Below are 11460 nucleotides of genomic sequence, written 5' to 3'. Positions count from 1 at the left end.
AAAATGGTATCTAACTAAAACTTGGGGGCTTGATGGCATGGAAAAAGGGAGATCACCCAGACAGCTCAAAATCATCTGACTGATGAAGGGACCTACTGTACGTTCTGAGTTTCATTTAAAACCGTCTTCATGTATTTATGTATACTGTATCTCAAAGCTACATACCCATTTGATCCAGGATTTTGGAAGCCATTACAGGAAGGTCTTTACTGGAAATTAGCAAAGTTTTTTTCATTTTGTTTGTTAAACAAAATGCTTTGTAGGCATTGTAGGGTACAAAGTATCCCCAGTGAGCACCAAAATGAAAATGAGGTCTTGGACACAGAAAGCGTAGGGGGAAGGAGGGCAGGACATTAGCTCGTATAAGAGCTGCTTCCGATGGATTCTGCCTCAATTGCGGGTACAAAGTACCCACTTGTACTTATCACAAAGTACAAGTAATCTGTTTTACAGCATCGCGGAAGATACCTGCACTACCCATACACATTGGTCAAAGCTTAACCCATTCATGCTCCAGCTTTGCTGAGTGCTGCCACTCTCTCAGTAGGACTTAGTTAAGTAGGACTTAACTGCCCTAGCTGGGGCAGCCCAGGCCATCAGCTGATCAGTCTGAAATACAGGTCGGTGCAGACACTCCAACACTCTGAACACTGCAAGCTGGTATATAAAGGGTACAAACTTTAAGTTTTGAAATCCTATTCTTGGGAGCCAAATTTAAAGCTACAGTAAGTGACTTTAGGAGTCAGAAGTATCTAAATGCTTACTCTTTGCCCCCGTTTATTCTATGTAAGTGACCACGTTTGATACAAGAAGAAACAGCATTCTCCATATTAAAAAATTAGCATCACCACACTGGACTGAATCAAGAGTTCAACTCTTTCTGGTGAAAAGATGCTATTAATCCTGATTCAGGCCCTTAGAAGACTAAGTATCCCACAGCTGACAACCCTGTTACCTACTAAGGAGAGGAGACAGTTGGGAAAGGCACACTACAACACCCCATTAGCACAACTCTCAGGTATCTTTGGCAACACATCCATTCTAATGAACTATTTCTGTATAAATCTTTCAAAGGACAGCATCCTATTGCCTTATTCACTCTCAGTCTCTCTGGGATTTCATGAAAGCTCACACTTGAGAATGCATATAACTGTAAAATAACTTTTCATTCCTTTATTCAAACTTCACATATACAGTGGACAAAAAGACATTTTAAAATAGATCCATATAATTATATGGATTTTTGCAACATACCAAATTCCCATCAAAATTAAGATATACACTGTATTCCATAACCAAGCTAAAGCTTATGTGTATACTTCATTTGTGTAATAAAACCCAGGAACTACTCTGAATACTGGAACATTCACCAATCAGATTCCACCAAGTGGGAAGTTGTTTACAGCAATTTGGACGTTCAGAATCCCTCTTTACAGGGGCTATACAACCACACTGTAAACAAGTATTTGAACTAGGCAGTTTCCCTTCTGGTCTTCCAAACAGCCTTCATTTTACAAAAGCAGCTGCTGTAAGTTGCAACGGATAAAGGAAAATTTAGACCAGTGGTTTTCAGTATGCTGGTTACCAACCCCTAATGAATAGGAGATCATCAGCAGTTATCTTTATATAAAGAACAGCCAGAGTCTAAACTCAGCTTATCTTCACAGTCCTGATGTGGATTTGCTCATGGGTCAGTGTTTTTTCTCAGATGCTAGTAGCACAAGCACTCTTCATGCAACTGGAAAGGACCAAAAGTTTGAAACAAGAGCCAGAAGAGTGACAGTGGATGTGGTTTTAAGAGAAAAGTTGGAGGGAACTTCCGTGTTCTCAGGGTAAGCCAAAGAGAGCTCCACAAAACATCCAGTCCCGATGGAAGAGTTAAATGCAAAGTTCAAGTTAGCACATTTCCAGTGTAAAAACATTCCCTCTACCAGACATTAGTACTGCCTTAGTCAGAAACTAACAACTGATCCCAAACACCACTCTTAAGAAATAATACAGGTCTTCTTGTAAAGACTGGGAAAGTACAGGTAATAACGTACTGAAATCTAGATTAACAGGTCAACGTTTTACAAAAAAGTTGTAAGACTTAAATAATCCCTTTTTAAACACATCTGATAAATAGCTTGCATGTCAATCTGATACATGCTGTACCGTTTGGCTCTTGAATCCCAAACCTTTCGATAAGAGATACCACACCTAGAACACTGTCAAATAAATAGTGAAAAACCAAAAGATACTGTCTGTTTCGAAGCATGAAGAGTAACGGTACATTACGCAAGATAACCGGCATTATACATACAGGGAATGCCATTCTGGTTGAACAGATTATGAAGCAGTATTCTCCATGAAATACTAGGCACAAGAATAAATCAATTAGACAGGTTTTTCTGCCTAATGGACAAGTCTAAAATTAACATTCTTGGCAATACAACATTGTAACTGATATGCTTCTCAATATTTAAGAGCCTTAATTGCAAAAATCATGAAGCGATGTTTGTATTTGTGTCTTTGACAAGCAGTTACAGTTCTGGACAGATTTCTTCTATGCTGTGTGCTCTACTTTCCAGCTGGTCACGAGTAGCATGTGCTGCATAAGAAAGATTACAAAAAAATAGGTAATTCTTCACACTCATTGAATATTTTCAAAACACACACAAAAATCCTCCTGAAATCATCTTTGCTTCTCCAAAAGTAATGTTTGCCAACCCATTTTAGCAACCTACAAGCTTTTAGTCTGAGAGTGCAGAAACTTCCAAGATAGTTATTTCACTCTCATGTTCTGAAGAAATGGCTAACACCATTGTTCAGCATACCAAGCACTGAATGCTCACCACCCCTGGAATTGGGAGGATTTAACCCAGGAGTTAAGAGAGGGATCAATTTGCAGAACTAACATATGAGGTTCCCGAAACACAAGCAAGCATAGTACTTTTCAGGTCAAATTTCAATTCCAGATGAGACACTTTAAAACAAAAAAAGCTTGTAAATGAAGAAGCATAGTCTGTTGTGTTTTTCAAGGAGTTGTTAAACTCATGGTTTTGAGCCAAAGAACAGCAATAAATCAGAGAAAGCTCCTTCTCATTAGTGCTTTCCATGTGAAAAAGCCCGCTATATATGTATAAAAATATGTGTGTATATATATTTATATATGCACACCTGAAAATTCAGCGGCATAAAGCAAAGATGAGAGAAAACCACATCCAGATGATAATCTTCTTTAAAAAAGGCCAGTTAGGCTTCAGCACAAGTTAGACTTGGTAACAAGTGCAGTTTAACAAGTGAATAGCATAGCTAACAAGCAGAACCAATCTGTGTATGCTCCCAACCTTCTCACTTAAGTCATCTTTAGGGTGACGCTCACCGTGGTTAATAAAACACAATGTATTCTGCATCTACCAAAGGCCAAAAGAGCACACCCACTCAGCTGACAGCTAAGCTGATCAGCAGTATCTGAGCAGGGTTATCATAGCAATGAATGCTAAATGAACCGTAAGGAGAGAACAATAGTTTTACTGCTTGTCAATTGAACTGCTATAGATCACACCCTTGTATGTGATACTTTTGTGTAGCAGAAGTAAAGACAGGTATGCATTGAAATCATCATGCTTAAATCTACCTACATCAGGAATCTTTCCTTCAGTGACTTCAAAGAGAATTTTTAAAGAAAAAGTGTTTGTGGAGAGGAAAGAAGGTCACTATTTTGCTGGCAAAGTCTATTTACGTTGTTCATGGAGTCATAAATAGGGAGTAGCCCGAGAAATTCCAGAGAAGCTGAAATGCTGAAGCAAGCAATCCTAATGCAGTCTATTACAGCTTGAACTTTCTTTTCCATCAAAAAGCTTGGCTGCTAGAATCCATATATGTGGGATAAGTTACAGCTACTTGAGGCAAGAAAGGAATGACCCATCCACTTAAAACACTTGGTAGCCCACAATGAAGACAGGGGCAAAAATAGACAAACAGTTCTCACCATCACTGACTGGACTGGCCATCTTCATTTCAATCAGCAAGAAATCTCAGTCTGTAACCAAGAAGCGCAATTCGTATTAGCAGACCTGGTGGTATCTGACAGAAGCCTTCTTAAAAACCTGTCCTAAGTCTTTAGCCCCTTCTTCAAAAGGATAGCGTAGAGATTAGAAGAGTACTGTTAGATTTACTCAAACACAAAACAGACAGGATTAGAGGGTAGAAAGGAGCATTGGATAAGAGAAGCACAGAACCTTTAAGGGATCTTCATGGACAGAAAAAATTCCAAATGAGAAGAGGGTCTCAAATTGCCTGAAAAACAACCCAGGAGCCAGTGGAGCCCTAGAGTCACAACAGACCACTAAGAAATGCCTCTTATGTCACATCTTTACCCAGAATGATCATCAGTACTATAGAAGTCATGTTATTCCACTGGAATAAAAAGACACTGCATGCCAGCTCTCACATAGATTGGCAGTCTCAGACATAATAGGTGAGTGGTAGCCACACCACCAGATGATCTTCCTAACTTCAGAAGAACTTAAGTCGAATGGAAGAAATTATCAAAATGTAGCTACAATACAACATGCAGAAAAAGACAGACATTTCCTTTGCAGTTAAAAGCAAGCGTCAGAGCTGTTAGTCAGTTTAACATAGTGAAGCCAAAATAAGCCATCAGAAAAATCAGCTCCTGTATCACCCAATACACTGAGTAAAGAAAACCCTCCTTTTCTGCTCTATAAGAAAGCACTTTAAAATATAACGATTTGAAGTCGAAGAGCTCTTCGAAAGGTATCCAGATGAATTATCTTTCCACATGCTTACAGTCCTAACAGGGGAATCTCAGGAACAAGAATATTAATAGCATTTTGATCCACTTCCACGAAGGAAACAACCAAATTGAAATACTGTTTTAAATACCCAATTGCTTAATATGACCAAAAGCATGGCATGACCAAAAGCACAGACCAGCAAAAAACCCAAGTAGCAAGTGTTGAAACCAGCTATTTGAGAAACATTCTGTAGCTCTAATATCTGTTTAATGAACATTTATGAATTTATGATTCTTTTGTGCCCTCAGAATACAGATGAGAGAGTGATAGAGAGATATTATCTCAAAAAAGTTAATTCAGTAAAACTTTGACATTACTTTAACACAGCTACGTTGGTGAACATTTATCATCTCAGTGTAGGAATTTCTTAAAATGTGGGCAGTGGCAGAAGACAGAGAGGTTTATTAACAGTTTTGTCCATATTCCAACATCCTTTGACCAACCCTTCCACAAAGAATCACGCATGATCAGTCTGAGGGCATTCAATTCACCAGCTGCTACAAAAGTGAGACCAGTACTTAACCTCAGAAGAACAGATCAAGTACAGAGACCAAAAGCTATGATAGTTGATGCAGAGATTAGGAAATAATGAAACATTAAGGTTTGTTAAGCAGAATGATACAAAAAAAAAAAAGATTTGAGAACTACATCAAGTTAATGGAAAGTATTTCTATATGCTGTGGTGTGGAGGTGAACCAGTTAGTTAATGGGTTGATAAACTGGCACACAGTTACATTTATGGAATCTATTGGCCATGAGCAGTCTAAAATTCATAATTACCAGTTGTGGCTCTGAAGCTGGTTATGAGGCAAGGTGGAATGGACTTCAACAATAGAGATGGAAAAATGCTGCAAAGGTGTGCCTTCTTTCCACTGGAGAATGCAGCTGGGGAGCGGAGTTGCCTCTGTTTTACAGCAGAGTGCAGAGAGATGGCAGCTTCAAGCCATGGAGAAAGGTCATAAGGTTGCCTATTGGAGCCCTCCTTTCCCCTGGAGAGTGAAGTTCTAGTAAATAGCCATTATAAGGCGTATGATAAGTTACTGGATAAAGTCAGTCCACTAATGGGTCTCAGACATGTATCAAATGACCCTTTCGGAGCAATTATGAAGGCATTAGTCCTCCTGTAATAAATAACGGGACTAAAATGTGCAATCCACAGAACTTAAACACACTGAACTTTGCAAATCACCTTTTTATTATGTGGAATTTAAACTAATTTTAGAAGAGTTCCTAGTTCACATGGCTGTGAAAAGCAAATGTGAACCAAGTTAAACCCATGCAGCATCTTCCCAAGTCTGCAGATTGTGCTAACATCTCATAGCTTTGCCAAGCAACAGATGAATGAGGCTTACAGACTTTATTGCCACTCGTCTCATGAGCAACAGATGTCTATTTTTTTAATGCCAAAAACTTGTTCGAAGTGCTGTTACACACAGAGGTGGGTAGTGAACAGCTGTAATTATTCACTAGAAGGCCACCACAAAAATCAAAACTTTTATTATAACACCCTTTTCACCCAGAGAAAACTTAAAGATGAAAGAGGTTCTGTCAGCCTCTATAGTTTTATGAGTTTCCTACCAAGAGACAGCCCTGAAGCAGGTTCCAGAAACAGCTCCCAGCTAAAAGTCCCAGATTTTCTTCCAGTAACTGCACGAAAAGCAAAGCTGAGGGTCTTATCCCATATTATAGAAATGAACATTACTGCTTAAGGACAAGTGCATACTGAGGTCCTAACAGCAGTTTCACATTACAGTAAGACAGGCGGAAGTTCTTACTTAGGAAGTTAGGTACACTCCTGTCAACAGGGAGGAAACATTCATGCTAGATTCCCATTGCTGGCTACAGGATGGTTTGGGAGCAGAATGGGAACTGAACCACAACATAAGGCCAGGCTCTCCTGTGTGGCCACAGCTTTAAGTGTTCTGTACAAGACGACTCTTCCTCTAAAAAGGATGCTGGCAACTTCACTACCAAACATCAGTTATGCTGGGGAAATAGTACAAAGCAGAGGTGTTTGCTTTTCTGCTATGTCACAACAAACAAAAGCCCACATGCTTAATTAGCAATACTGATGGTTTTGGTACCATGCTACAAATCTACCTATCAAGACAGCATGCAGTATTGCACATTGAACGTTACATTCACACTGTACCCTTTCTAACCATTCTCACACTTGAGTGTATTCATTTCCCAACAGTTGAAAGGACCACCAGTACTTAAACATGCTTTTTGATTAATCAGTAGCTCACCATGTTCGGTAGCTTCTGTATTCATTGTCTCTACATCCGCAGCATCATGCATCTCTTCATCCTCATCATCCTCCTCTTCTTCACCATGTAGTTCTTTTGCAATGAGCTGTCTTGCCAGTTTGATGTTTCGTCCTTCATTGTAGTGCATTTTTCTCTTCATTTCAAACTGTTTCTTTTTCTCTGTGGACAAACAAATGCAAATTTTTTCTTCCCTTTTTTAAAAAAAAGAAAATCAACTTATTTCCTCTTCAGAGAGGAACTAACTGCTTCCTAGGTAAATTTATTCCTACCTTGAAAGTCCATTGATAATATGATCAAGCAATCACTGAATTAAAGTTATTTTCTTCAAGCAGTGGAGTGTTCTTTTAATTAAGTCTGACTTACAAAAAGGCTAGTAATTAATGGACTGGAATGGCTGAAGCACATTTAAAAGAACCTGTCTGCAAGTAAGAGCAAGTCTGAACCAAAAGAAGCATGTAGTAACAGCATACACAATTCCAAAGTTTCACAAGCCTTGTTTCTAAGTAAACTTCAGGACAAATCGAGATGTACTGGTGGGATAGAAGATGAACTTTTGCAGATGTCAGACTTGCCTCCTGGCTAGCTACCAAAGACCGGTTATGAGCGATATATTTACCACATGTAGAAGAAAATATTTTCCGCTTTCCCCATGGCTTGAAGCCTAACTTTGCTCCATATATTAAGCATTAGCAGGTCTAGCAGTAACACATTATAATAAATTAAACTTTGCTTATTGGCAGCCCCAACACTGTTTTTTTCTTCCTTTAGAATAGTAAGATTACACTCAAAGTTGGGGCAGGAAAGATGAGAAGTAACAGCGAGATAAGGCAAGCCTGAAACCTTAGAAGTATTATTGTTTGACTGTTTCCTCAAAATGTTCTAGCCCAAGCTAACACAAAACAATATCTCTGTTGAAGATGCATGAGGTAATTTGCTTAGGAATAAATGTAGATTTCCTGCTGGATCCAGTTGCTTTGAAAACAACAGAAATATCATCTGTATGTTTGCAAGCAATTAGTAGCATCTTAATTGCAGCAGTACTCATTGAATTGTTAAGTCTACCTGAAATATGTTCAGATTAAGAAGTACTCCCTCACCCCAAAACCAGAAGGGTTTTTTATTTGAGAAGTCTAGGTTTAAGAAGAATTTCCACACCTTAAGCTTGTATAGAAGGGGGCAGCCAGTAACAGCAAGTTCCTGTTTATATGTAGATCCCAAACCAAACAGTCCCGATTACAAAGTAAGGATATTCGTTCGATCTTTTACCTACCCTTCAAAGACTATTTATCTCCATTTTCAAATGACATTTTTCTGTTAGACAGTACTTTTTCTTCCCAAATATTTCTTACTGAAAATCTGAAACTATTTGTAGGAAAAAAAACGAAAACAAAACAAACAACTTATGCTTACCTCGTTCTTCAGGTGTTAATTCTTCATCCTCTTCCTCCTCCTCACTGCTTTCCTCTTGCTTTGCTATAATCTTGGGTCCTTTACCTTCAGCTGCAGCTGCCAGTCTACATAAAACATGCAATACAAAATGCTTAAGCAGCAAGTTTCCCACTATTTAAAATACACGAAATTTCAGAACACTCATACAAACTGCTTTGTTCATTATTTTTGCCATATTTATGTGTACTAACAACCTGCAAGAGGTTTAAACTACCAGTGGCACTATCAAACACCGAAAACGACTTAATTTGACAATAGCAAAAGTTTGACTTCTAGAGAGACCAGTAACACCTTTCCATAAAGAAAAACTACTCCAGGAAACAGGAAATTATCTTAACATTTAGTCAATTTTCTATGAAAATACTTACTTTTTACTTAACACATCTGCTTTTAAGGGCTCATTTGATTCTGAATCACTCACTGCATCCTCATCATCTTCTCCTACCATGCTTGGAAGGCAAACAAAGAAGGTAGCCTTTATCAATAATTTGCTGCTTAAAATTTGCTTGATAAAACAGTCAAACCTTACAGCACTCAATTAAAGGACTCCTTTAATATTTTAAAAACTTTCCAAATCTAATTTAAATATTGATATGAATGACTTTATATTCTAGCACACTGATGTTAACTGAAAAAAATAAAATCAATACAAGTCACACTTATTTATTCCATTCAAAGCCCAAAGCCTGCTAGATATAAACCTTCTAAAAATTGACTTTGTCCTTTTTGACAGTTCTCCTCGATAGCTATAAGCCTTTATTTAGAAGCTTTGTAAATCTGAATATGCTGCATATATCCAGTAGGCCTGCACAGTCTGTCAGGCAATCAGCTGTAGTAAATACTACAACATCCATAAAGTCAATTTTACTGTAAAACTACTATGTCACCTGGCATCATTTAGGACAGCAGTTTAGCAAGCCTACCTGTGATAAGGAGTACTTGGCTCATCTATTTTCATCAAGCCATAATCTTTGCCTGCTGGGTGGTACGTAGCTATGATGTTCATTTCATCCCACTTCTGGGATTTTTTACTGAAATAAGAAAACAAAGTTAAATTTTCTTACATTCTAAAAACAATTAGTTCTGTCTGGCCACAGAAAAGGAACGTTTAGAATTTCTTTTGACCTCTACTACATACTGCGCACAAAGAATATTGTTATGACACACAGGCATGTGTTCAAAGTATGGCTGTTAAACACTGTTCTACTTTAGTTAAGTCATGACAAATTATCAATGCAACTTAATTTCCCTAACAATTCACAACAGCTAAATAAACTCAGTGATCTATAAATGTATTCTTATTCACATACATACATATATTTTCTCAAGAGACTACCGGTCTTGTTCAATCACTGTCCCGTTAACTGTTTGCTCTTGTTACAAGTTACTGTAAAATCATTCTTCCTCTTCTTACAACCCACAACACTTCAACAAAACCAAGTAACTTCCACCTCACCTCTGCTCAGTGAGTTGCTATGATTATTAGTGAAACTGTTGCATAAACAGTACCAACCAAATAACTTCCTGCAGTAAAATAAATAGCACTGAACAAGCTGGTTATTTAATACTGCTTTTGTCACCCTAAAGTGAAATCATAAAACAGAACTGATTCACTGCTGTAATTAAGCTGAGGGAGTTGCACATTTTACATAGACAGGCACCAGTGATTTTATGTTATTTAGAATCTCCCCAGTTAATCAGAGAATGTACCACTTTATGTTTATTTGCAGAAATAAAAGTCCACCCGGACTGAAAAAATATATAAGCCACAAGGAAAGCAATAGCCTTGTGGCCAGAGGAAGAGTCACCCCTCCACTGATCTAAAAGCAACAGAAATGTTTAATCACAGAACCTCTCAGGTTCCACATTTTCTCTAAAAAGGTTATTGCAAGCTTCATACAAGGTGGTCTTTCCCTTAGACTAAACCAAGAAATTTAATTTTAGAAGTGTAAAATAATTCCACTATTTAATATTACCTTATGCATTAACATATTCCTGAAGTGTTGCAAATTCTTATTCAAGGACGAAAATGTTACAGGGCTTTGTTGGTTTTTGGTTTGGGTTTTTTTTGCTTGGTTTGGGTTTTTGTTTGTTTGTTTTGGGTTTTTTTTGGGGGGGGGGGGGGGCAGTTGGCTAGAAGACTTTAACTTCTTTTATTTAAACACAGACTGTTCCAATAACAAATTACCTGATTTGAAAAATATATTCAGTCTCAGTAATACAACTGCTCTTGAGCAGAATGCTATCTGTAAAACAAAACTGATAAAGCAAAATTCCAAGCAGAAACTAAATTTTACATTTATGGAGAGCACTGCATAATACAATGGCAAAAAACTAAAGGGATAAAAAAACAGATGCGGGAGTTAATGCTGAATCCTACATGCCACAGACTTATACTCCAGAAATGAATACAAATTAAGTGAGCTTAATCCCCTTAGCATATAGTAACCAATGCCGAACTCTTATGTTCGAGGTTTCAGATCTATTTAATCATTTTGTTCAAACTGCAACACAAGAATTGCAACCTAAGCGGACAACAGACGAGTCAAATTGCCTGTTCTGGCAGTGTGGAGTGTCATGAGCTTCATGATGACAAAGCAAGAGCTCTAGTCTAGGAATGCCAGTTATTCAAACCTACCTACTTAGAGTCGAAAAATCACCAGTTAAACATCAGCTAAACACCTGCTTGAAGTTCATCTATGACTAACATAAGATGATCATACAGTTACATAGCAAGCACGTGAGAATTTTTACTAGCCATAGCAGTCAAAAAATGTTACGCAGCCCCTATAAAGAGACAGAGCTTAGTGGAAGAGGAAGTATGACAGATGGGACAAACTCCCATCACACGCTTTGTGTTCACCGCAATTGCCCAGAGCACATCAAGGTTTATTGGCTGGGCTCACAACTCAATACTTAACAATAATATTGGCAACCTT

The 11460-nt window shown here is 38.0% G+C and overlaps 1 protein-coding gene across 1 annotated transcript; it reads right to left on the bottom strand.

The window, feature by feature from the left end:
- Positions 1–1147: 1147 nt before the first annotated feature.
- Positions 1148–9546, bottom strand: PPP1R2 (protein phosphatase 1, regulatory (inhibitor) subunit 2). Its single transcript, XM_009572824.1, has 7 exons — positions 9445–9546; positions 8890–8970; positions 8483–8586; positions 7052–7231; positions 5583–5791; positions 3974–4024; positions 1148–2590 (listed from the first exon to the last, which is right to left on the bottom strand). Exons 1-5 carry the CDS (start codon positions 9525–9527, stop codon positions 5712–5714), a joined length of 528 nt encoding a protein of 175 aa, XP_009571119.1. The 5' UTR covers positions 9528–9546; the 3' UTR covers positions 1148–2590; positions 3974–4024; positions 5583–5711.
- Positions 9547–11460: the final 1914 nt, after the last annotated feature.

Source organism: Fulmarus glacialis, unplaced genomic scaffold (assembly GCF_000690835.1).
Source record: "Fulmarus glacialis isolate BGI_N327 unplaced genomic scaffold, ASM69083v1 scaffold4722, whole genome shotgun sequence".
NCBI lineage: Eukaryota > Metazoa > Chordata > Aves > Procellariiformes > Procellariidae > Fulmarus > Fulmarus glacialis.
Note: the sequence above shows the minus strand (reverse complement) of the source record. Positions and strands in the feature narration are given on the sequence as shown.